Genomic DNA, 26,604 nt, shown 5'->3' with positions numbered 1-26,604 from the left:
GGCTTAGAGAACAGCATAAAGAGATAAGAACTGGTAAGAGTCCAATTATTACTTGGGCCAGATAAGAGGGCCTTATGTTTGACACCCCTGGCTTAACTAATCCCACGTAGTAGCAAAGCAATCAGAAGTACAGCAAAGAGCTGAACTGGACCTCTTTCTCTTCCAGCTCTTTACGGAGCTGCTCTGCTCTTTTCCTTCGTTCCTCAAGCTCCATGTTAGATTCCTCTAGAAGCTTCTCCTGCTCCTCTGCTTTTGCCAGCAAGTCCACACCCCCTACAATCACTTTCTTTTCCAGGGCCGACAACTTCTCCAGCAGAGACTGATGTTCTTGCCTGGATAGGTAAATTAAAGACAAAAATACATAACTTCTTGAGAGCAAGGATTTCATTGATACAGATCTCAGCTACACTTCGGCGGGATATGCATAATATGCATGCTTATGTTTAGTTAGTTAGCTAGCTTGACAGAAACTAAAGTTACTGGAACAAGATTTAAGCGTGCATTAATGCTCTATCAACTGGAGTCTGGCTGAGCAAGGCCTACTTTCCCACAATTCATCCCGTCCACTAGGGGCCTGCTGAAACACTTTACACAAGAGAGTCCCATCCTCTGCTCATTTGCAACCAGCTCAATAGTTCAGGGATTCAATACAGCAAAGAGGGCTGAACAGAATGTTCTAAACCTGGCCCCTGCCTCCGTGCATGACCCTTTTACTTTATCTGCATTTCCTCTAGAATGGAATAAACTAACAAAACCTTAGAAAACACAAAGGCGTTACTAACCCTGTCTACCGACCATGTTATAGAATAACATTGGAATAATCTCAGTGTATGTTCATTGTATGCCCAACATCCATGCAGAAAAGTGGATGAAGGCAGACGAGGCCTGCTTTGCTCTTGGACTGGTTTTGGAGTGTGCAAGTCCAAACTCAGACATTTTGAGTGCATGCACACCTCAAACAAAGAAGGTATGGAGATTGTTGTCAGAGCATCACACCCTTGGCTAATGTGTCTTTAGACAGGTTTCAGCACAATTAGTAGGCATGATGATTTGTAAACAAACCTCATACCAAGAAGATCAGGGAGTGACTGAGTTGTACTGCACATGTAAAATGCCTCACCCAATTTGGCAGACGGGCACACTTGCAGACTCCAAACATGACTGTATTTTTATTGTATGTTCTCAATCTTTTTTCTGGATAACACATACAAATAAAAAAAATTCCAACTAAACATCAGCAGAACAAAACAGGTACGGCCTATCCAGAGATCCCAAACATATTTGAAACATTCCCATACAGAACATATATGCAAATTCCAAACCTGATCACAACAAACCCTAATCACTGTTACTATAAAAAAAATCATCACTACAATCTCCTTGCACACTGAGGTTTCAAATTCCAGTTTGAAGAATACTCACTGGGCTTTAAGCAAATCTTTCTCCCTCTTCTCTAGCTCGGCTCGGGCTTTGTTTCTTTCTTCCTCTTCCATATCAAGCTTTGTCTCAAGGGCTTTCCTTTCTTCATCAATTTTAGCTTGCATCTCCATCATCTTATCAGGAGAAACTTTCTTCTTTCCTTTCAGGAGAGGAGTCAAGTGTATGATTAAATAACATAAATGCACTCCCCTATTATCCAAAGGACAGTTCAAATTTACAACAACAAAAGAAAAATTTAAAAGCTTATGGTTGCTTCTGAAATTCAGCAGCTAACAGATTTACAACACCATTATACAATCCCGAAGGGACAGCTCTGAGCCATTGGCACCCCATAGTTTTGTGCCTCACTAGTTACTGCAGATAATATCAGTACCCTTAGTAAAAGCTCAGTCCTAATCTTCACCAACACCCAGCAGTGCCGAAACGGCCACCATTGTATCCTGTGGGCCCAGGAAAGCTACTGGAGTTCTCCTCAGTAAAGAACCCCCAAAAAACCTCCCTGCCACTCAGAAGGGCTACTCATTGCCTGGCTGCCCTCCTGGACGTCCTTCTGGTGCTGAGCCCCAGTGCCAACTGACTCTGACCTCTGTGCCAGTGCTGGGTCTTGGGAAAGTGCCTTAAAACACTTTTGCAACACCCAGCAGTGGGTGCTGCAAGTGCAGCACCAGCGCTGGGCAGTGTAGGATTGGGCTGTAATACAGTCATATCAGAAGCTTTTGCCCTCAAAAATGTGCTCTAACCATAAAGAAGACGTTTAATTTCCAAACATGAGTGAGACAAAAAGATTATGGAGAAGATGAGCATCAGTATGAAAAACTGTAACAGAAGGAATAACCTAGTGAGTTGTAAAGAACAGTTTATTGTGTGGATACTGCCACAGTTAACTACAAAAGTACTTTTAAAAAAAATCTAGCCCATTTGGAGGAATCTGGAAATTGGTTTAAAAAAATTCACACTTAAGAAGAGTCAACATTTTAAAACTAAAAACCAGAAGATGCATAGCACTAAAATAAATATGTATATGTATAAAGAAATAAAATGTTTGAAGGAAAAAGAGCAAAACTATCAAGCAAAATTATCAAGGCAAAGCAGATTTACAAAGCCTTTGCACTCATAGGGGGAGGAAAATGAAAAGACCTTTGTTTGCCCCATTTTGCTCTCTCCTCCCTACCACATTCAGGTAGATCTAAGTCATCGAAAGCAATTGAGTCTGTTCATTAAAACAGACAATGGCTTGGTTTGGCTGCTCTTGTAAGGAAAAACCCCTAGAATACCCTTGCTCTGTCTCCCAAAGCTACACTTGGTTAAAATAATACAAATAAGCTTTGTTTAAACAATGAGCTGCATTACAATTCACTCTGTAATGGGCTTAATGAGTCCATCCCTTTGATATTGCCAAGATGTTTTGTGTTTTGGGGAGGAGGCCCTTAGAGCACCTGCTTTGCAGAAGATCCCAAGTTCAACCCTTGGCAGCATCCTCAGAGAGGACTGTGGACACCCTAGTTGTAAAGCTGCTTCCAGTCAGGGTCAACAACACTGAGCAAGAAGGAGCAGTGGCCCAACACCCAATAAGGCAGCTTGCTATGTGGCATACCTTGAGCCCACGGAGGTTTGAAAGAAAAAGCTAGGCTGCCGGGACACCACTTTAAGGCAGTTTAAAGAACTTGTCTAGACGGGAGTGCTAAGCAAACACACCAACCTGCTTGATCTTGCATTTTAAGAGGAAGAGGCAAACAAATCGCAGAGGCAGCACAGGCGGAAAGAGGAAAGAGGGCAGGGAGGGGAAAAAATAGAAAAAATATTATTTCTCCATTTGTTGAAAAGAAACACACATCATAAGTAAAAGCATTCATCAAAATCTGCATCTACAGACAGAGAGAAAAGAAAATCAGCAAAGTAAACACCAAAATGCAAGATTAAATGTCAGCGCTGATGCTTCATTTAGATACTGAAGCAGGACAAATATTCAAGACTGAAGAATATCATTAGATTTATCTTCAGCTTGCTGAAAGGCAACACTGTTGTCCTGCACAACATTATTCTATTTCTACACTTCAAAATATGACACTACAATAAACATCAGGCCCTAAGAAACGTTCAAAAGGATTATTTACTACACTGGAGTAAAATGCGGACATCTGAACTGGCCAGTTTGTTACAAATGTCCAGTTAAGCTTGCTTGGTGTTTTGATTTAACTCACCAAGTCAATTATTTGCATCTTGTATGACCGATCACCCAAACAGAAGAGAATAATTTCAATCATTATCTGAGCAGAGCGTGAATCGATTCAATTCTAGAATGATGCTCCTACAGCAGTAGAGTGGCAAATTTTAGCAGGTGCAAATCAAAGAGGAGGAGGAAAGGGCAGGAAAAATGTAATGGAAACATGCAACATGCACCAAAAAAATGTTACCATATAGGAAAATTTTTGTTGATGTACTTTGAGGGCCCAGTTTGTGTCACACTCATGTCAAGCTGGAGTTTGTTCAGTAGACAGTGAGGCAATCCTCAAAATGGGAACATTCCATGGGTCAATGAGCTACTCAAACTAATCACGCCAGTGAGATAAAAGTAGTGGTTAGGGGGAAAAATACACGTACAAACTGTTCGGGAAAGGCCTTTGCCCTTTTAACCTGTTGCACTACATCAGCTGCCCAGAACAAGACAAATCAGTGACACTGACATACCAACAACAAAGGAAGGCTGCAATACAGCAGCAGCTCTGTGTGTACAATGAGCCCTTCAGAGGCAGGGGCTTCCCATTCACTTCTGGAGAGGGAAACACCTGACATACAGAACCAAAAATGCCAGTGCACATTTATGCACTAACGGGAAGCTTGCGCACATTCAGAGCTCTAGGTCTTAGGTTGTTGTATATAGTTCACTTGCAAGAGTTGCAGAGAGATTGATGCACTACTCTTGTTTACCTCCTTTTAAACATATACATCTAGAGAGACTGTGAACACTATACTGAAATATCTATTATTCATATTTCATATAATGCTAATACGGGAGAAGAACACACCAATGATATGCAAAAACAAATGAATTCGATTCAAGTTCCTGGCTCTCTACATGATCAGTACTAACATGCTTTCTGTTCTCCTTTGAGCATTTAACCAAACACGATCCTCTTAAAACATTTTTCCCTCCCACAAAGTTTGAAACAGCAAAAGGAAAAGGCATGCTTTAATCAGTGGGGAGGGGGAATTCCACATTTCACTCTGAACAAAATCAATGGGGGACCAGGGAGCAAAATGCAGCATCAAAACAATGAGTGCACAGGTTATGGAAAGGCCAAAGCTTCACTGGATGACTTAAGAGCTCCCACTCACTAGTGAAGGATTTATCCAGAGGTTTCTCTATGACAGAGCATGTAGAGTCTGAACTACTGCTGCTGCTACTGCCTGGAAAACAGAGAAGTGGGCCCCCAGGGGAAAAACCAGGAGAGAAGAAACACAAGGCTAAACGTTAGTGCTAAAAGGACAAGACACTCAAAAGAGCCAGCAGGCTGATTTAATGAAGTATCCTCCCTTTGTCACATCTTTCCTGCACAACTGCTACTTTGCACAAATACCTATCAGGATAAAACATGCCCTGCCTGGCCAATAGGCAAGCCTGGGTTGCTGTAGCAGTTGAGATGTATCAGCCTGTCAGCCAGACTGACCCCAGAACAAGAGGCAGCTTCCACTTCTTCAGAGCAGGGCTTAATAATAACTGACCATAAGGCCAACCTTGTTTTCATTGTTCAAGGATCAACAAACAATTCCATTAGGAAGAAATTCCATTAGGAAGGAAAAGGAAGACATTGACCTTTAAACTTTCCCCCATTGTGGGCCCAAATAAGGAACCCTTTCAAGCAACAGCAAAATGCTTGCTTAAAGGCCTACATCATCCAAAAGAATCAGAAAGTATGTTTCGCCATCTATTCTGTCCCTTCCCAACTGCATAATTCAACAAGTGGTATCCACTACTAATCAATCATTACACTACTAAAGCAATCATTGATGAAAAGTCTTCCAGCAGGATTTGGGAGTATATCCTAATGTAGAAAAGTCTGAATCAAGTATAGCAGAATATAGAGACACAATGGCAATTCTTCCATAAACATTGGAAGAAAATGCAATCCCTGACTCACATTCGTTTCTAATATGGGGGGGGGGGCATATCCATGGAACCCATATCTGCAGATTCACTTATCTGCAGGTCTGCCCCCCCCCACATGCGACTCCTCCAGAGGCAAGGGATGCTCTACTTCCCTTGCCCCCAGAGGGTCCTCTGAGTCCAGCAGATGTCCAACCATGGCCTCTGCTGGGCTCAGACTAAGACCGACAGTGAAAAAAGTTAGTTTCGATTTCTCTGTGAAACCGGAAGCGACTTTTATAATGTCTTATAAGGCATTAAAATGTCACTTTTGGTTTCACAGAGAAACTGGAAATGATTTTTTTCACTGATGGACTTAGTCTGAGCCCAGCAGAGGCCATGGACATCCATCCACAGCCTCTTTTGGACTCAAAGGACCCTCCAGAGGCAAGGGTTGCAGAGCTCCCTTCCGGAGGGTGGGGGAGGCGTTCACCCATATCCGCTGCTTCATTTAACCACAGGAAGTTCTGGAACAGAACCCCCACATACATGGGGGCACACCTATATTTAGTTCAGTTTCTGTAAGATTAAAACACACACACACAGCCTCCACAGTTGTTTTAGGGGGGAAAAAACCAACTCAAATACTCCTACAGTCCCAAATGGTTATTGTATATGGTCAGTTTGGAGACACTCTATTGAATAAAATTACTGCAAGCAAGTTATCCAAGTAGAAGCAGAAATCCCTCCCCCCAGTAGCTCAGTCAAACCCAAAAATACTTCAGAAGGCTCCGTTTCTAAAGGATAGCTACAGTAGGTACAACAACTGTGATAATATAATATTAGAAAGGAAATTGTGGTGATTCTCTCAGCACCTTACCCCTTCGTTTCTTTCGCTTTTCTCCATCTTCTCCAATCTCTCCATCATCATCTTCATCATCCTCATCAGAACCACTTGTCTCAGAGCCAGAGATCTCTTCCCCTACAGTATTATTAATATGTTTACTCACAAGTTTAATCCAAGAAATACAGACTTTCTAGTAAAAGCATATTTGCACAAGTTTATTGAATCAGTAAGGCGCCTAAAAATTTGTCCAGTTAATTTAAATCTCTTTTTAGTGCCTATCCTTTCTCCCTCTCCAGCCTTCCTGGCAACTACAAAGTGGGACTGCACAGAAATCTTGTGGACTTTGCTGAACACACCAGTGGGAAAAGGCTGGAAACAGACACAGGAGAGTGGTCCTGATCAATTTCAACCAGCTTTGCTGTTGCTTTCCTTATGCTAGTGGAAAAAACCTAACTGAAATTAGGAAAATGAGAGACATTTACAATCCAATGTTAGGTCCAAGTACCATCTAGTGGGCAAATCTAATATTTCACTTTAAAAAAACTGAATACACATTAAAAACAAGAATTTGTCCCTGCCCAAAGAAACTTCTGAATTAATTTTTGGCACTGCAAGCTATTCCTATTAGTTTGCAATTTTTATAGAAATGAAATCGGTAGGCAGAGAGAATGAATGGATGAAACAGAAAAGAGAAAGCAGTTTACCTTCCTCCAACTTTTTCTTAAGCTCTTCAATTTCTTTTTGAAATTGGCGGAGTAATGCGTCCTTTGGATCTTCATTAATTCTAGCCTTGTTTTTGATGTTCTTGGCACGGTTGGCATATCGTAGAGTGCTGATCGTTTCATCATAATTGTAGTCTGCTGGGCCAATGTTGGCACACTAAGACACACAAAAGTGTTTTTAGAAAAAAGAAGTCTAGAAAATTGCCATATGATGCAGAAGAATCTATTGGGCAGTCCCATGCTCAATTCTATGACCACACAATCTACACACAATGTTCTTTACTTAAGTGATTAGTGTCTATTTCAACTACGCACTTTAAATCATTTCTAAGAAAACTTTAATATAAATACCCTCTTAACAGGCAAACAGTTATTTCATTACAAGTGTTTGATACATAGTGTTTATGTAATTGTGGCAAGTATATGAGAAAGAGCTAGAACTTCCCTTATACAATTTTTTCCAACAGCAATTAATTCAAAAATATCTACTGAGCACTAGCATGGCATAGTAAATAAAAGTGTGTACTCATACTGGGGGGGGGGGAGAGAGAGTCACTTTCTTCCAGCCAAATTTCAGTTACAGGGTTGTTTGTGAGGATAAAGTGGTGAGGGAGAGGGAAAATATAATGCATGACACTCGGAGCACCTTGGAGGAAGCATGTGTGTGTGGGGGGGGGGAAGCAGCAGCCCTTGCTATTAAAGTAACGAATTCTGTTTTCTAGGCCCTCTAGACTAGCAATAGATAGTACATGGGTCTCCTGTTATTACCATCATGGTTTTGGAATTGCCCCCAAGGGAATCCTGTAGTAGTCTGGTCAGCTTAGAGTTACGATAAGGCACGTGAGTGCTCTTTCCATCCACCAGTGCAGAAATGACATTCCCAAGAGTCGAGAGAGAAAGGTTAATTTTCGTTGCTTCCTTTAGCCGTTGTCCAGTGGCTCCAGTTTTTGCTTGCCTTTCTGATCCCTAGAAGGGAAAAAAAATAGAATATTAAAGGCAACCCGGAGGCTTCGCATGGAAGCACTTTCTAGAAACAAAAGCATATAGCAGGGTGAGGAAGGCACACTGTAAAGCATCTGGGAAAAGAAATTGCCTGTTTGAATAAATGATAAAGGAAAAATCTTGGCTAATCGAGAAGTACAGATTTAGCAGTGTAATCCCACTACAGGCTTACTCAGCTGTAAGTCCCACAATGCTCAGTGGGACTTACCTGAATGCAAATGCGTAGAGAATTTCAGCGTAAATATGGCATACTGCATTTGTTACAAGTGGATAGGAACAGACCATCCAAAAACATTTTGCTGGATCAAGCAGCTGCACTGCATAGCCTGAGAGTTGGATCCTATCAGCACTTCAAGAAATTCTGGGATGCTCCTCAGAATACAAGCTGTGGCATAGCATTCCTGAAAATAACTGGCAACTGTTTGGATTGTGTGTGTGCTTGAACTAGTCCCAAATGCAACTGAAAAGCAAAAATTATTACAAAGCTACTGAATTGCAGAAAGAACTCTTTTCGTTCTTTAATTTTAATAAGTGCCCAGTCATCACTGCCACAGAGAAAAGCAGGTAAATTACAAGCAAATAAATTCCAGATTTACTGGGGTTTTTGAATCTAATAACTTCAAGGAACTGATAAAGGATTATAAACACTAGTGAAAATATGCCATCCAGCTGATCTTGAAGAGCCTATTCCATATTTTAATGTCAGGAATTGTTTTCCTGAAAGAAAAATATTATAGAATTATGTGCCTTCTTCCTCTTCTGTATACATACAAATAAAAAAATTTAGGGGACCCTGCATGCAGAGCTACACTCTGGGATCAAGCCTTTAAAAACAAAAATGGGGACAGATGCATGAGAATCGCAGGACAACTTACTGCAAGATCGACTAGGTGCAGCTTCCCCATGCGGACGTGCATATTCCCATCAACACCTTTCTCACTGCACTCAATTGTGATTGTAAAGATAGCATGGGAACGGGAACTGTGTTCATTCATATTAGTGGCACCAACAGAACCTATTTACACAGAGAAACCAAAGTACAGGCTAAAACGTACAATGGCATGCATTGGCCCCAAGAGATAACATTGTCCTGACAACATCAGAGCATCTGGTACGCTTTGCCCAGCTTCTAGTTTTACTTAATGCAATATGAGGATGGGACACATTTGCTGTATTTAGCCCTTATTTAACAAAATTAGAATGTAATAATTGCTATTTCTTGATTACTAAAAATTAACGTTCATGTATAATCCTCAGGCGAAACAGGATACCCGTGAGAGTGGGATAAGAGGATAACACTGCCAAGGCTGAATACTAAAATTGTTTTCCAATATAGCTTTTGGATCTGGGAAGAGGCCAGAAGTGAGATCTGAATACGGTGCTAACATTTGAATAAGAATTAAAATTTGAGAATCCATACATCCAAACTGCTTCTAGGGTGTAAGTGTCATGTGTGCAGGGAACACAAAAGGATAAGTCCAAATGAAGTGGATGAACTGTAGTGAAGTGTAACTGCTGTTAGGCAGTTTAGGGCCCAATCCAATTTTCCAGTGCTAGTGCAGCTGTGCCAACAGGGGATGCACTGCATCTTGTGGTGGGGCAGCAGTCACAGGGGCCCCCTTAAGGTATGCGAACATTTGTTCCCTTACCATAGGGCTGCATTGTGGCTGCGCCACTGCTGGAAAATTGGATAGGATTGGGCCCTCAAACATCTTCCAGTTGGTTAACAACCGACCATAAGTACCAAAACATACAACCTGAGTCAAGCCTAAACTGAAACCTGTCAAAACTAGTTAATATCTACATTTCCTTTTCATAAAGACTCATAGTAGCATAGTGGGTAGAACACCAAACATTGTCTCCTTAGTCCACATCCAAATCCCTTCTCTGTCACAAAATTCACTAGGTCATCTTGGGTAAGTCATCACATCTCAGCCGAGCCTCCCTCATTGCATTAATACCAAGATAAAATGTGTAACTTCATTAAAGGTGATCTGAATTCCTTAGAGGAAGAACATGTTTCAGATGTAACAAACCAATAATATACACATGCTCTAAGTCTGATAATATTATTATCATCATTATTATTTTAACTCAAAAAGAAAATGTTCAAAAGGATATATGTACAAAACTGGCTCTGTCAGAAGTAACACACAAGCCCATGGCCATTAAGTGGGCTGTTTCCATCAGCTCCCCCACAGTCAGCAGGCTGTAGGTAATGAAGGCAAACCTTTCTGACAAAGGGTTCAGACGTTTCAGATGGTGCCAAGCTACTTACGGTTTTTGTGGCCAAGTGTCATAATTCTGTCCATATCATCTGCATTGTTTACAACATACGCTGAAAGATCCTTGATATAGACTCCCACATCAGGTCGCTCTTTAACCTACAAGACAAATCAGCAGTTGTCTTCAAAAGGCTCCTAAAAACTACATTTTAGTTATACTGCTCCTAAAACCTCCATATTAAGTAGATTGGACAAAAACTTCTATTTTGATCATATCAAACAAACTAGACGCAACTTCTGAAAACCACAGAAGCCCTGAATCAATGTTCTTTTCAGTGCAATGTCTAACAGCCAGAATTACAAGAGTCCATCAAGGAGGTCATTAAGCTGTTGACATCCAAAGAGGCGTGAGGGAAAAGAGGATTGGACAGGAATTTCATCCCCACTGAAAACACATTGATTTTGAAATCACATTGAATCTCACTCCGATTATCATGGCTTGTGAAGGTAAGAGGGATGACAAGATACCTGAAGAACAAATCTGCAAACATACAGTAAAACAAGTGAACATCATACATTTTAGAATTGTGGCCCAGAGGATGACCTTCCATTCCGCATTATGAAAGCTGTTATGCAAGTTAAGAGATAAGCATGTCAGCTGACAAACAGCTGCTCTCACTACAAGATTGTACTGCACTGAGACTTGCAGCACAGATATTCCTGTAGGGAGCTCCCAACTGAACAGCAGCAGGACAATATGTGCTGAATGAGTTCAGCTGATGAAATTTCCTATCAGATAATCAGTTCACAGATTGATGTCAATGGTATTAAAAAAAAGTTGTTTTCAAAGGACTAGAAAAGGTTGTGACTGACACAAAGGACTGAGAAGGAAAACAGACTTGCGTAATTTCAAAGAAATATTTGTTTCAATTGCAAAACAAGATGCTAGAAATCTGTAAACCCTACAGACAAAGATGTAAACCTTTACACCCTGGCAAAAGAGGCACATAGCTTGTCATACAAGACTCTTTCTCAACTTCTGATTAGAAATAAATATGGAAATTTAAGCTCTTTTCCTTAAAAAGGCATGGACATATGCTTCGGAGTTTAGGAACTGTTTGTGTGGCACCTGTTCTCTTCAATACATTTCACTTGTTAGCAGTAATTTAGAAATTCTGAATTATTACTTCTAGCCTCTGTGTCTGGTCCTTCCCCAGCAGATCACGCACTTCCTCATTGTAGATTTCCAGGTAAGAGACTCGAACCAAAAACCTGAAAATTTAAAAAGCCAATAAACAGAAGTATAATCAAAACTACTTTGCTCTTGCAAATAAACACAGACAAAAAAGCAGCACTTATATTGGATTGATGAAATGAGATTCTCTGCCAACATTCCCATACGTTACAACATTCCTGTGTATTACAACATCTTTCCTACAAGAGAATGCTAAAGTACTTGGTGCTTTCTATTTTGTGGGGGAGGGGAGGATAGGTAACGTGATGGAGGCTTATAAGATGTAGAACATGGTGGAAGAAAAGAATCTTTCCACTCTCTCATACACAGCACAAGAGCTTGGGATCACGCTATTGAATTGACTGGCAGTAGATTTAGGAAAGAAAAAAAGGATGTACTTCTTCATACGACACATATTTAATGTGTTTAAATGGCTGTCACCATTTACTGTGGTGTCAGCCACTAGCTTAAGCTGCTTTAATATTGGATTCATAGAAATCAGCCATTGACAGACCTGAGCCATGAGAGCTAAATGAAGCTTCCCCCCACCCCGATCAAAAGGAGCAGGTGCTGATCCAGCAAAGAACTCTTTAGATAAATATAAATACCATATATCAGAGAGGGGATTGGTTGCAGGGGAGAATTGGAATAAGCGCTTTACCTCGTATCCCCTTCTGCCTTTGCAATGTGCCCAAAAATATGAGCAAAGGAATTTGGAATGATCCCCCTGAGCTCGGGAACTGCCCGGACACCTTCCATAGTAAACGTTTTTCCCGTTCCAGTCTGACCATAAGCAAAAATGGTACCTGCAAGATAAGACAGGATTAATGTCTCCTAGTCTGTCTCTGCCACTCTAAATGCTCTTAAGACAAAGGAATGCGAACAGAAACTTGTCAAATACATGAGCATGCTTAGAAGTGTATGTTGTGTATGCAACAGTTTTAGTCCATGGCTCAGTACAGATCACTTTCTTGATGGATGAAGTGCCAAGATCCATGACCATACCAAATTTCTGTGTGTATTCAGTGCTTCAGAGGGTCTCAGGACAGCCAGGGAATCTATTTAATGCATTATCTGATAGAAGCAGCTGCTGAACAGCAACATAAAAGCAAGTGCTCAAGACAAGCTTGGACCTGCTTTGCCTACTTGCAGCAAAATAAAAGATTTCAGACAGGCTAGTACTTGCTTTTTGAGGCTGAAGAATGAGAGCCAAACTACACTGCACTGCACTGGAGCCTGACCTCCACTTATCTGACACAAAACTCCCTCAGGCAACAAGAACAAGGGAAAGGTCAGAGAAACATGGCTGAAAAGGAACAAGTTAATCACTGCCTTTGCCCTATTCCTTCCTGACTATTAAGCACCACCTTTGCCAAGGGTACTCTGCAAGGAAAAGAAGCCACCAGGCTAGCGTGACTTGAAGTTGCAGTATAGCATGCCATTTGGCTCTCAGCTTTATCTTAGCTTTTGTATGATAAAATTAGCCCTGGGAAGAAAACAATTACTTATCAAGAAAACATGTGTTACTATGATAAAGAGTAGAGAATCAAAACTTATCATTTATTTTTGAAGGGCCAAAATGGTACCCCAAGACTATTTTTCCCACGATAGCTGAGCTGGCCAGTGGCTGTTTCCAATACTATCAACCGGAGCACACCTCCCCTGCAGAACTTCTAACATAGGGCTAACAAGATACACACACTTAAGCAAAAAGACATGCACATCCCATCAACTGCAGAGAGTGCCTAACAGTAGAATTAGACATGGCTCTCTTAAAAAAATTCAATTCCTTTCCCACTTCAGTGTCTTATGTAAAGACATTTGCTTAGTTCGGTGATTCTCAAACTGAGGCTTCATGATGCCCCAGCCTGAGTCCCCTGGGCTCTGTCCCTTAAGGGGGGGGGGGGGAAGGCAGAGATGCAACCCCTTGGATTGTGTCTCTAATCAGGGCACAGGGGCATGCTTCCACTCACCCCTGCCTGCAGTAATTCCCCCCCCTTTGAATATGTGTATCCCCACAAGGGTGAAGATTGCCTGTCTGCAGAACTGAGCGAGTGGTTCTCAAGCTCTTTGGGAGAGCCAATAAGTCTTTGCTGAAAGCAGTGGGAGTGGCAGGAAGGCAGTAGCGTGATGCCCAGCTTGCGCTGATGTGGAGGGGTGCTGGGGTGCGTTTTCACTCTTCACACAGCGCAGACCCCCGCAGAATATGATCGCGATCACTTCCGGTTTTGTGATAGAGAAACAGGAAGTGGTTGTGATCGTGTTCTGCAGGGATCTGTGCTGCGTGGAGAGCTTTGCTGAGGCTGGCGCTGGGCTCCTCCAACTCCCAGGAGGCTGCTGCAGGCAGAGGTGAGTGGAAACGCACCCCTGAGCCCCTCCAAATCAGCGCAAAGCTGGGCATCATGCCGCTGCCTTCCCCCCACTCCCGCTGTCTTCAGCAAAGACTTATTGGCTCTCAAACTCTCCCAGAGAGCTTGAAAAACACTCACTTAGTTCTACAGGCAGGCAACCTTCACCCTTGTGGGGATACACATATTCAAAAGGGGGGGGGAATTATTCTACACTATGAAATTGCATGACTTCAAACTGAAAACTAAGAATGATGTAGCACAGGAATCTCCAAACATTTCTGCGAGAGGGCCACATCAAATATCTGGCATGATGTTGAGGGCCGGGAAAAAATTTTTTAAGTATAAAATTTAAATATCTTAGAGATGAAACTTAGATGAACAAATGGACTCAAATTTCCAGGATTTCTCCAAGCACCAACACACATACCACAGAAAAAAAACAACACAAATTCAAATGGACCCCTATTCCCCCACCTTCTAAACAGCTTACTTAAATATACAGGGGTAAATACTCAAAACCAGCACATCACAAGAAACACGCAGAGTGTGTTCTGAAGGCCAGGAAGGCCTCCCTGACCCTCAGACAGTTTTCCAAGGCCTTCAGAAGGCACAAAAATGTTACTTCCGGTTTTTTTTAGAAAGCCAGGAAGTGTTTTTAGGTACTCAGAACACCCTTCGGAAGTGACCAGAGCACAGCTCTATCTGCATTTGGTTGAGTGGGCCAGAGGTTCTCAAGGGGCCCAGATGCTGGCCACGGGCCAGACAGAGACTTGCTGTGGGCTGCATCTGGCCCCTGGACTGGGGTTTGGAGACCCCTGATGTAGCAGGATGTTGTTTGTATTGATTTCCTTCCCAGTTCTATGCAGGTACCAACATAGTCTCCCCAGTTGCTCAACTAAGCTTTGGTATATTAAAACAGTGGCCTCACGATCCAATCCTAATAGGACCTTACACTGCCAGTCTGCCACAACTCGTGATTCAGTAGCAGAAGGCCCTAAATGGCTGTCGCAAAGCACACCATGCCATTTGCACAGCCAAGCCACTGCTCAAATAGCTAGCACCTGGATCTACATGCTAGCAGGCCATCCATGTCCCCCGAGCCGGTACGTCAGCACGGCAGGTGAGAAGGAGAGGGGGAGGAACCGTACAGAGATCAGCTGGAGAGGAGGGCAGATTGAGGCCAAGGAGGGGGTGGTACCACCACCAGCAGCATAGCCAATATTCTATCCCTTCCTAGTTTTGATCTACCTTCCCGGGTCCAGTTGGTCTTGTGCTAACTATATAGCTGGCATATAAATAGACCCATGCTATGCTAAACCACTTTGTTGGTCTTTAAGGTGCCACTAGACATTTTCTTTTTTCAAGTTGTGCTCTTCTGTTTCATACTATAGTATAGGTTGTGCTTCATTATCCATGGGGATTCCATTCTGGAACCCCCAGTGGATTAAAAAAAAAAAATCAATGGATACCAAATCAGTGGAAAAAAGCTTTAAAGACCCACTTCCAGGTTTCTTGCCCCTCTTTTTGTTGCTCCAAAATGCATTGGTATAAACACTAAACTGCATTCAGTCACTGGATGGGGTGGATAATGGAATAAAATTATTGAACAGCATAAAGGTAGGAAATTGGATTTTGGTGTTAATCCTTGTTACAAGGCATTTAAAGGTGAACCCCAGTATCAGTGGTGAGTCAAATCAGTGGATACCAAGGTCCCACCTATACACCTCACTAACTGAGAAAGAACTCTGTCAATTTCACTTCTCAGCTTTCCATACCACTAGGAACACTGACAGCACTATCTTTAGGACAGGAAAAAAGAGACAGGCAGTGGAACAACTGTTCCTATGAGCAAAGCAGTTTCTTCTGCAGCAAAAGTATAGTCCATTCCAACCCTCATGCTGTCCATTAGGATGTAGATTACAAAGACTTGTGGGAGGAAATAAAATGCAAGGTAGGAACATGTGAACACATTTTAATCACAGTACTGTGTTGGTGATTATAGTATTTCCCCAATACCAAATTACAGAAGACGACACACTGAAAAGAAAAGAACTGTACAGCAACAGCTGATAGGACAGTATGTAATAGTTAGCCATATGAAAACACAGGGTATTTGTAAGACTTCCAGTGTAAACCTGTGTACATTTACCAGAGAAATTCTGGTAATTTCTTCTGAGTAAATATGAAAAGTCTTGCACTATTAATAAAGGACGTTTTGCTATAACAGAATGCTCACCGGTTTCATACAGCTAAGAAGCACTTACCATTGTATCCTTCCAGAACAGAGTCAATAATCGGCCTTGCTGTTAAATTATACACGTCAAGCTGTTTGCTCTCTGGCCCAAACACAGTATCAAATGTAAATGTCTTGGGAGGCTCATTGGAAGAATCTGTTTTATGAACTGTGATGGTGCCTCGCATTTCGTCCACATTAACTGCCATCTTGTAACACATGACTTTCTCTCGATCATTGAAAGGCCGGCAGCGAACAACCACCTTGACATTATCAGAATTGTCAGCCTTGTCTGGCTTCTCAGATTTGTTGATCTATATTGAGAGAGAGAGAGAACGAACAATACTAACAAAAGCAAGAAAACTATAACTCACAAAAAATGTGATTTCACAAGTTCTAATGATAGACCCTAGAAAACATCACTTTCTGGAGCAAGCTACAGATCACTGCATCTTCTTAGGAGAACCCGATACCTATAATCATCTGTTTGACAGTTCTGGATCATATTAAAATGGACATAAAATACTGATAAAGCTATAACTGAAAAATCAATAGTAAACTCTTCCTGGGATTCAACTGTGGCAAGCTCCTCTTATGCTCATAATAAAATACATTAGACTTTGAAATGGCTAGTAGTAAAATTAAAGCTCTTTATCACCTGAAGGGTGAGAAAACTATCATCACCTTTTCTTACTAGCAAGAACTCAAACTGGTTGACTCACCAGGGGAACCAGAAATGAGTTGTTCTGCCTTAAGGGGAATGGTCTGAGAATGAGTGCCCCAACGGCGCCGCAGCAATCAGTGCCATGGGGATCTAGGGGCTTGTCTACTTACCTGGGGGGGGGGCGTTGTGTTGGCTTTCAGGAGGGTCCAGGAGGCTCATAGCCTCCTATGTGAGCCTCCCTGCAGCTCCATCAGACTCCAATCAGTGACCAGAGCCCACTTCTGGACCCTCCTGGAGGTCAGCGTAATCCCCCATGTAAGTAGAAAAACCTGTGGGATCCATGGCACCATGATTTTTGTGGTCCATCGGAGCAAACCCCGCCACCCCTGCCCTGCCAAGACTTAACTCATTGACAAAAATCTAGAACTGGGAACAATGCTCTAGAAAAATAACAAAAACAGACAATATTATAATATGTTAAAAATATTTAGTAGTGCAGTGCTTCCCAAAGTGTGGGTCAGGACTCACCAGTGGGTCACAAGACAATTTTTGATGGGTAGCAAGAAGTTTTTGAAATATTAAAAACAATCTTGAAAGCACCCTTGTTCCATTTACAGAAGAAAACTGTTAGCTTCTATGAGGTGATCTTCATACACCCAAATTAAAATATCACATTTTCCCATTTTCTCTAATAATGGGCATGCCATAGATCACATGTGAACTTAGTTTCAGCCTTTTGTCTGGTCTGGAAGTCCCCAACTGCACATCTTGCTCTCCAGTCCAGTCTTCTGGGATCCCTGGAATGACTATAAAGGTTTGGGGGAACACTTCTTGAATTCCATTTCTAGGGAGAGTCAAGCAAATGCCTACACACACATGGTATATGTAAGGTCTCTAACAGCCTTGAAAGCACAGGACCCTGATTATTAATTAATAAAATTATTTCTTTCTAGTTCTCTCCTTTTTTGTCTAGTGGGTGATGAAATAGTGTCATTTTTAAAAGTGGGTCCTGATGCAAACATGTTTGGGAAGCACTGCACTAGCACCTTTCTGGATTGTAGCCTAAAGGTTTGAAAAAGTAAATTACTTTGGGGACAACGTTCTCAGATTTGAAACAGGCTTAAATAAAACAAAGTCATAACATTTCCTGAGCAAAATAGTTGCACCAGTTTCAGTTCTAGTTGCATACATGAAAAGCAACATATTCTTCAGGAATATAAACAGTATTCTTAGGGAGCCACATTTTTAAACAAAACAAGCAGAAAGACTTTTACAGAAGATGATACGTAGCCAGATACGTAATACCTTGATTACGTGACCCACTGCTTAGAGAGCCATAGAGCCCTGAGTACTTTTCCCATCAATGCCAGTGGCTCATCAAATCTCTTAACATCCACTGCATTCTCCTCAGACAAGATTTATTGTTTAAATTGTACATAAAGTAACAAATAAAGCTTTCTTGGCCAATAGGTGAAACCAAACAAGAAGACGGCCAATCCCTGTTAGATTTTTCGGATGAAACCGCTCCTTGCTCTGGAACAATGTAAAAAATTAGGTCTGCATTCCTACCCACATATTACTGAGAGAAGAACACACTTAACTCAATGGTGCTTGATTTTGAGCAGACACATAAGATTGGACTGAAAGCTACATAAAACTTTCCAAGATGACTCACAATAATAACATAGAGACACTCTTGGCAGAAATTGTCATACATGTCATTAAATAATAGGAAGGAAAATTAGCCTTGCCTCAGGAAAACTAATGAGCAACTTTGTAGTAGAATGTATATACTTTGCATGTGTGATGCTTCAAGGCTTGCCACTTTAGGACTTCAGGACTTTTTTTGTTCCTGAGGGGATACCCCCCCCCCCCAAATATTTTGCCTTGGCCAAGGGAGTAGAAGTTGAAACAGAGTAGTGTACCTATGACAGTTGACTGCAGGGGGCATAATATCGTTATACAAGCACCAAATCAATGACAGCATGGAGAATATTTATAATATTGATCCAAATAAAAATTATGTTTTAATTTTATTTTGAAATTCATGTGATAAAAATACTGTACTTGTAAACCTTTCTTAGGTTACAGTCCTATGCATATTTACCTAGGAGTAAGTCTCACAGAACACAATGGAGTTTATTTTTGAGCAAACACATACAGGGTTGTGTTGTAAGTAAAAGAATGAGCACTCAACATTGTTTATACAGAAGACTTGTTATGCATTTCAGTAATCCATAAAAGGATACTTTAGTGCATGTACCAGAATTAAAATTTGGGGAACAATAAATATTTGTGAGAAAAATCTGCTTCAGTTCTACTACAATACAGGCACAAGTCACTTAACAACCTTCCACTTAACGATGAACCGCATATACATTGGTGGTCAAAGCACAACAAAGATGCTCTTAATAAAGCAGTCTGGCCCCCATATCCTGCAGCAGAGTGTTTACACAAGGAAGAGACTCTTAATGCAAAGAGGCAATCTATCTCTGGTAGACCATGCAATCAGTTAGTGCCTGGCAGGGAATGTCTGCTTACACAACAAAGGTACTAGATTGGACTGAATGTTCACTTAACAACCTAATTGCATAACAACAGGGATCAGAGAACATATCCCCATCATTAAGTGATGCACATCTGTATTTTGGTTTAGTGAAGTCCAGTGCCCTGGTCATATTCTGGACTATTTCAGTTTTCTGTCAAGGTTCTTATTTGTTTCAAAACTGCAAAGTCACAAGTTGAATAAGCCCATCAGCAAGCTACATCTAGGATACAAAACAGAATAATCAAAAAACTGAATTCTCCTCAAACAAGAATACTTTCTCTGGTTTGTTATGGACTGATTTGTCCATAAATAACACATCATATTGAGAAGCGCTGACAAGTGCTCCCATTCTAAACATGAGAGACAAATACAACAACAACATCTAGAGCAGCCATTTTCAACCACTGTTGCCACGGCACACCGGTGTACTGTGGATGGTCTGCAGGTATGCTGTGAGAGTTTGGGGGGAGGGTTATTTGTTACTAGGGCCACTGAGGTATGAGCACTCCTGCTGTCAATGGGTGTACATTGTCAACTGTCAAAAAAATGATGGTGTGCCTTGACAATTTTAGTGTCTTGTCAGTGTGCCATGAAATAAAAAGGTTGAAAATCACTGATTGAGAGAGAGAGAGAGAGAAATATAGTGACAACATCAAGAGAGGATTTGTTTTATAATGGCCTATATCAGTGGTTCTCAAACTTTTAGCGCTGGGATCCACTTTTCAGAATGAAAATCTGTCAGGACCCACCGAAAGTGACATCATCAAGCAGGAAAATTTTTAACAATCCTAGGCTGAAATCTTACCCAAACTTAACCAGGAGTAAATTCCATTTACTATCGTTGTTAAAAGCATATACATAGTAGTATGTTCAAAGTACAGATCTGCAACATTTCCCCAAATGCAGTCACATACCGTGATTAGCATCATGTCTAAAACATTAAAAATAAAATATTTAAATGAATGGGGACCCACCTGAAATTGGCTCATGGACCCATCTCGTGGATCCTGACCCACAGCTTGAGAAACACTGGTCTATACAGAATCCAGAACAAAGCTGCATGATATCTGCCACTATTTTGCCACCCTCCAAAGATCATACAAAAGAGTGGAAGGGAACAAACCCACAATCCTCGCAAGTTTGGTTCTTTTGCCTCAATGCGCAAATGATGACTGTACCTTATTCGGCAACGGGATGAAGGAATTAGGCATGCTCAGGGGCACCCTCTTCTTTATTCCTTGACCCTTCCTAGGAAAACACTTACCCTGCAAACACCCCCAACATGCCAGGCTGAGCCTTGGGCCTGGCTTCCCCGTGTATACAATCAGTGAGCACACCTCAAGAGATGTGACAGACGCTATTCCGAAGTGGTCCCCAGCAAGGGATGTCATCTTTACCCCAGCAGGGCCGCTTCAGAACAGCCCTCAGAGCTGTCCAGGCAGGCGCTGACTGGGATCTCACACCCCCCAGCATGGCATCCTTTTCAAGGTGCATGCTGTGGGGTGGGGTGGGGTGGTGATTTTGGAGGCTGCTTCCTTCTGGGCCCTCCTCTGTGCCACAGCAACACAACACAGCACAGCCCTGCAAGGCATAGGGCCTCCCCCAACCGTGCCCCCCCTCCAGCCCCAGGCATCAGCCCCAGGCCCAGCCCTCCTCCATCCACCCCCCCCCGGGCCAAGCCCAGCACCGCCCCTAGCAACGGAGGAAGGGCCTGGGCAGTGGGCACCAGGCAACAGGAGAGGGCTGGGCTGGCTGCTCACCGGCATCTCGCCTGCGCTGGACTCAGCCTGGGCGCTCCGCTCTGACCCGAGGGCAGGGAGGCTGCAGGCAGAGGGAGGGGAAGGCGCGCTGCCTGCTACAAGGTACCCGCCGGCTTCGCTACAGTTGCAACAATGACCGGGGCCAGTGCGCACGCGCAACCTCTGGGCGCTTGTCGAGCCGCCCTTCCCCCTGCTGGCGACATGCAGAGGCGTCTCAGCCAATCACCAAGGGCTCACGCATTCCCTTCGCGGCCATTGGTGGAGAACGGCAGCCAATCACGAAAGAGAGAAGGGTCGCGCGGCGGCAGGGAAGAGCCTGGATGAGCGGAGGTGGAGTTGTTGCGTTTGGAGCTGTTGCTGCTCCGTCGGAAGATGCTCCCCTCAGTCAAGGACTAACAGCCCAATACTAGGTATGTCTACTCAGAAGTAAGTCCTGTTGTGTTCAATGGGGCTTACTCCCAGGAAAGTGGGAATATGATAGCAGCCTGAAGGTGCAGTCCTAACCAATTTTCCAGGACTGAGGCTGCAATCCTAGCCACACTTACCTGGGAGTAAGCCCCATTGACTAGAATGGGACTTATGTCTGAGTAGACATAAGGCCTCCTTGACTGTCCCCACTCCATAGGACGCAGTGCACACCCTATTGGCATGGCTGCACCTACTCTGGAAAGTCGGAAATATCCATCAGCTGCACTTGTCTGTCTCTGATGTCCTCAGTGGTGCTGAAGAATGAATGTTGTCTGACGGTGATGTGTGAAGAAGACAGAGGATGAACACAGGAAATTCTGTGTCTGAACTATTCTGGCTGGTCCCATGTGGAAAGAAATCATTCTTGATATTCTAGGCTTTGTTGTGGTTTTATGACTGTGACCAAGTTTTGTAAGTTGCCATGAAAGCCTCTTGGGACTGTCAGGCAGGTAGTATAAATCTGAATAAATAAATACAACTGGAGGACTAACACTCCTTTTTAGAGGATGGATAGTGAAACATTCAAGGTCTAATCCTATCCAACTTTCCAGTGTTGATGCAGTCACAATGCAGCCCCAAGGTAAGGGAAAAAACATTCTTTTACATTGACAAGGCATCTGTGACTCCCCCAAGCACAGGATGCAGTACATGCCTTGGTGGTATAGCTGCATTGGCCCTGGAAAGTTGGATAGGATGGGACTATAGATTCCTTAAGGATTAGAGTTCTAATTCAATGAGAACTTAATTCTTTGCTGCTTGAACATAAGAACATAAGAACAGCCCCACTGGATCAGGCCATAGGCCCATCTAGTCCAGCTTCCTGTATCTCACAGCGGCCCACCAAATGCCCCAGGGAGCACACCAGATAACAAGAGACCTCATCCTGGTGCCCTCCCTTGCATCTGGCATTCTGACATAACCCATTTCTAAAATCAGGAGGTTGCGCATACACATCATGGCTTGTACCCCATAATGGATTTTTCCTCCAGAAACTTTCCAATCCCCTTTTAAAGGCGTCTAGGCCAGATGCCATCACCACATCCTGTGGCAAGGAGTTCCACAGACCAACCACACGCTGAGTAAAGAAATATTTTCTTTTGTCTGTCCTAACCCGCCCAACACTCAATTTTAGTGGATGTCCCCTGGTTCTGGTATTATGTGAGAGTGTAAAGAGCATTTCCCTATCCACTCTGTCCATCCCCTGCATAATTTTGTATGTCTCAATCATGTCCCCCCTCAGGCATCTCTTTTCTAGGCTGAAGAGGCCCAAACGCCGTAGCCTTTCCTCATAAGGAAGGTGCCCCAGCCCCGTAATCAACTTAGTCGCTCTCTTTTGCACCTTTTCCATTTCCACTATGTCTTTTTTGAGATGCGGTGACCAGAACTGGACACAATACTCCAGGTGTGGCCTTACCATAGATTTGTACAACGGCATTATAATACTAGCCGTTTTGTTCTCAATACCCTTCCTAATGATCCCAAGCATAGAATTGGCCTTCTTCACTGCCGCCGCACATTGGGTCGATACTTTCATCGACCTGTCCACCACCACCCCAAGATCTTTCTCCTGATCTGTCACAGACAGCTCAGAACCCATCAGCCTATATCTAAAGTTTTGATTTTTTGCCCCAATGTGCATGACTTTACACTTCCTGACATTGAAGCGCATCTGCCATTTTGCTGCCCATTCTGCCAGTCTGGAGAGATCCTTCTGGAGCTCCTCACAATCACTTCTGGTCTTCACCACTCGGAAAAGTTTGGTGTCGTCTGCAAACTTAGCCACTTCACTGCTCAACCCTGTCTCCAGGTCATTTATGAAGAGGTTGAAAAGCACCGGTCCCAGGACAGATCCTTGGTTTCATATCCCTTCCTGTAACAGCATTAATCTACTCAGGATGGCTGTCAAACAGAAAAGTCAAACAGAAGCATAAAAACAAATGAATTTAAACAATTGTTACGGTATGGCAATTATTATGGCAGAATGGGCAGCAAAATGGCAGATGCATTTCAATGTAAGTAAGTGTAAAGTCATGCACATTGGGGTAAAAAATCAAAACTTCACATATAAGCTGATGGGTTCTGAGCTGTCTGTGACAGGTCAGGAGAGAGATCTTGGGGTGGTGGTGGACAGGTCGATGAAAATGTCGACCCAATGTGCGGCAGCAGTGAAGAAAGCCAATTCTATGCTTGGGATCATTAGAAAAGGTATTGAGAACAAAACAGCTAATATTATAATGCCGTTGTACAAATCGATGGTAAGGCCACACCTGGAGTATTGTGTCCAGTTCTGATTGACACATCTCAAAAAGGACATAGTGGAAATGGAAAAGGTGCAAAAGAGAGCAACTAAGATGATTACGGGGCTGGGGCACCTTCCTTATGAGGAAAGGCTGCGGCGTTTGGGCCTCTTCAGCCTAGAAAAGAGACGCCTGAGGGGGGACATGATTGAGACATACAAAATTATGCAGGGGATGGACAGAGTGGATAGGGAGATGCTCTTTACACTCTCACATAATACCAGAACCAGGGGACATCCACTAAAATTGATGTTGGGAGAGTCAGGACAGACAAAAGAAAATATTTCTTTACTCAGCGTGTGGTTGGTCTGTAGAACTCCTTGCCACAGGATGTGGTGATGGCATCTGGCCTGGATGCCTTTAAAAGGGGATTGGACAAGTTTCTGAAGGAAAAACCCATTACAGGTTACAAACCATGATGCATATGTGCAACCTCCTGATTTTCAAAATGGGCTATGTATCAGAATGCCAGATGCAAGGGAGGGCACCAGGATGAGGTCTCATGTTATCTGGTGTGCTCCCTGGGGCATTTGGTGGGCCGCTGTGAGATACAGGAAGCTGGACTAGATGGGCCTATGGCCTGATCCAGTGGGGCTGTTCTTATGTTCTTATGTATCAAATAGGATTGACGACCCAAACCTATCCAACTTTCCAGTAACAATGCACTGTGCCAATGGGGTGTGTGCTGCATCCTGCAGTGGGGAGGATAGTCATAGAGGCCTCCTTTGTTTGTTCCCTTACTTCAAGGCTGCATTGGTACTAGAAAGTTGGATAGGAACAGGCCCACAGTGTATTGCTAGAGAGAGGTCATGCATAATCCATGAAATACTGCCCAAATTCTTACCAAAAATATAATAAAAATCCACTTCTGCAACTTCAGCTATGGTGTAGCAAGAAAAGTCACTGCTCATTAGCATGCAGATTAGTTTGAAGACATGCAAATTAAAAATTTGTCATTAATTACCATTCTGGAACTTTTGAGTGACCAGCCAAGACAGAAACCAGTCAGATTGGTTTAAACCAGCTTGGTGACAGCTTGGATAACTTCCTCGTAATCTTAGGAAGTTTCAGAACTCAGCCACAACAACCAAAATAAACTATAGAATAAAACATCCCCTGTATAGCTGAAAATGCTAATCAGGGTACAGTATTTCCTGAAATTAACATTGAGAAAGCTCTTCTATAAACATCCTCCTTGGTTTACCAAAATGGTGAGTTTAGATTAGAAAAGATTGTTTTTCAGACATTTCAACACTTATAGGAACATCTGAACATGTATAGGAAAAGGAAAAAAAGAAAACAAAAAGAAAAAACCAGAATCTTAGTTGCATATCACAATATACCTTGTATACCACAAAAACAACAAAATGTTCATTATTTTCAAATAATTTTGAAGTGTTAGAGGTGACATTTCAAAATGGGGGGTCTAACATTACACAGTATATCTAGTTAATTAGATGTATTTGGATTTATAAACTGTACCATTCCTTGGGTTTGAAACAGCTAAGGGCCCAATCCTATCCAATTTTCCAGTGCCAGTGCAGCTGTGCCAATGGGGCATGCACTACATCTTGTGGTGGGGCAGCAGTCAGAGTCCCCCTTAAGGTATGGGAACATTTGTTCCCTTACCTTAGGGCTGCATTGCAGCTGCACCGGTACTGGCAAATTGGATAGGTTTGGGCCCTAACAGTACTAATTCTGTCTATAGAAGTGTTTCCTGTTCCTGGCTATCACAAGCCAGTCTGAATAAAACAACAAAAGAACTCCCTCTGGCAGCCCAGTCCTAGGCATGTCTACTCAGAAGTAAGTTCCATTCTAGTCAATGGGGCTTACTCCCAGGAAAGTATGTATAGGATTGCACCCTCATACCCCTTACACAAAATAGCTCAGGCTTTGGCAGGTCTCTAGGGAAAGAATTCCAGCTATGACCTCCAGCTAGATGTTCATTCATTCACCAAATGGGCCAGTTGTGTTTTATGCAGGCTTCGCAGGGAAAAATGCTAGATTGTAGTTGCCGCTTCAGCTTCCGAAGACAGCCCAAACAAAGGCCAGATTGTTGTTGGTTTGCTGGTGTAGAAAGTGCTAGAGGCAGAGCTTAGGCTAGGCTGGTGGTAGGAAAGGGGGGGGGCGGCAGCATAAAGCAGAAAATGATCTCCTGATTTAGTGTTTCTCAAACTATGGGTCAGAGCCCACTACATGGATCACAAGCCAATTTCAGGTGGGTCCCCATTCATTTCAATATTTTATTTTTAATATATTATACTTGATGCTCCCATGGCATGTGACTGGGGAAATGTTACAGATCTGTACTTTGAACAGGCTACTATATACAGTATATGCTTTTAACATTGATAGTAAATGGGACTTACTTCTGGGTAAGTGAGGGTAGGACTGCAGCCTAGGACTGTTAAAAATGGTCCTGCTTGATGATGTCATTTCTAGTGGGTCCTGACAGCTTCTCATTCTAAAAAGTGGGTCCCAGTGCTAAAAGTTTGAGAACCACTGCCCTAAGAAATATATCTGGGCTTCAGTCAGTTGGGGACTAGAGCTGCAATCCACACCTTCCTGAGAGTAAGCCCCACTGAACATCATGAGACTTACTTCTGAGTAGACATGCATAGGATTGTGCTGCGAGTTCTAAACCAGCAGAATGGAGGTGATGGTGTGTGTGTGTGTGTCCCGCACACCTGACCAGGGCAGGATCAGGCAGAGTGTTACGTACCCACTAC

At 42.7% G+C, this 26,604-nt stretch overlaps 1 protein-coding gene across 4 annotated transcripts in view; it reads right to left on the bottom strand.

Annotated features, from left to right (window-relative positions):
* The window catches only part of KIF3A (kinesin family member 3A), a 41,613-nt gene extending 20,397 nt beyond the window's left edge, over positions 1–21,216 (bottom strand). For 3 of the 4 annotated variants that reach the window (XR_010793736.1, XM_066614431.1, XM_066614430.1), the window contains exons 1-11: positions 21,111–21,216; positions 16,170–16,452; positions 12,216–12,360; positions 11,508–11,592; positions 10,374–10,479; positions 8,971–9,110; positions 7,862–8,059; positions 7,076–7,250; positions 6,405–6,506; positions 1,423–1,579; positions 152–332 (exon numbers count right to left, since the gene is read on the bottom strand). Coding sequence is in view for 3 of the 4 variants with exons in the window: in XM_066614431.1 (XP_066470528.1) it covers positions 152–332; positions 1,423–1,579; positions 6,405–6,506; positions 7,076–7,250; positions 7,862–8,059; positions 8,971–9,110; positions 10,374–10,479; positions 11,508–11,592; positions 12,216–12,360; positions 16,170–16,452; positions 21,111–21,116 (1,578 nt within the window). In the remaining variant the exon portion in view is untranslated. Of the gene's footprint in view, positions 1–151; positions 333–1,422; positions 1,580–3,139; positions 3,149–4,776; positions 4,849–6,404; positions 6,507–7,075; positions 7,251–7,861; positions 8,060–8,970; positions 9,111–10,373; positions 10,480–11,507; positions 11,593–12,215; positions 12,361–16,169; positions 16,453–21,110 lie in introns of all 4 variants that reach the window. The other variant, XM_066614432.1, reaches the window with a different exon arrangement.
* Between the last annotated feature and the right edge of the window lie 5,388 nt (positions 21,217–26,604).

Source organism: Tiliqua scincoides, chromosome 2 (genome assembly GCF_035046505.1).
Source record: "Tiliqua scincoides isolate rTilSci1 chromosome 2, rTilSci1.hap2, whole genome shotgun sequence".
Taxonomy (NCBI): domain Eukaryota; kingdom Metazoa; phylum Chordata; class Lepidosauria; order Squamata; family Scincidae; genus Tiliqua; species Tiliqua scincoides.
Note: the sequence above shows the minus strand (reverse complement) of the source record. Positions and strands in the feature narration are given on the sequence as shown.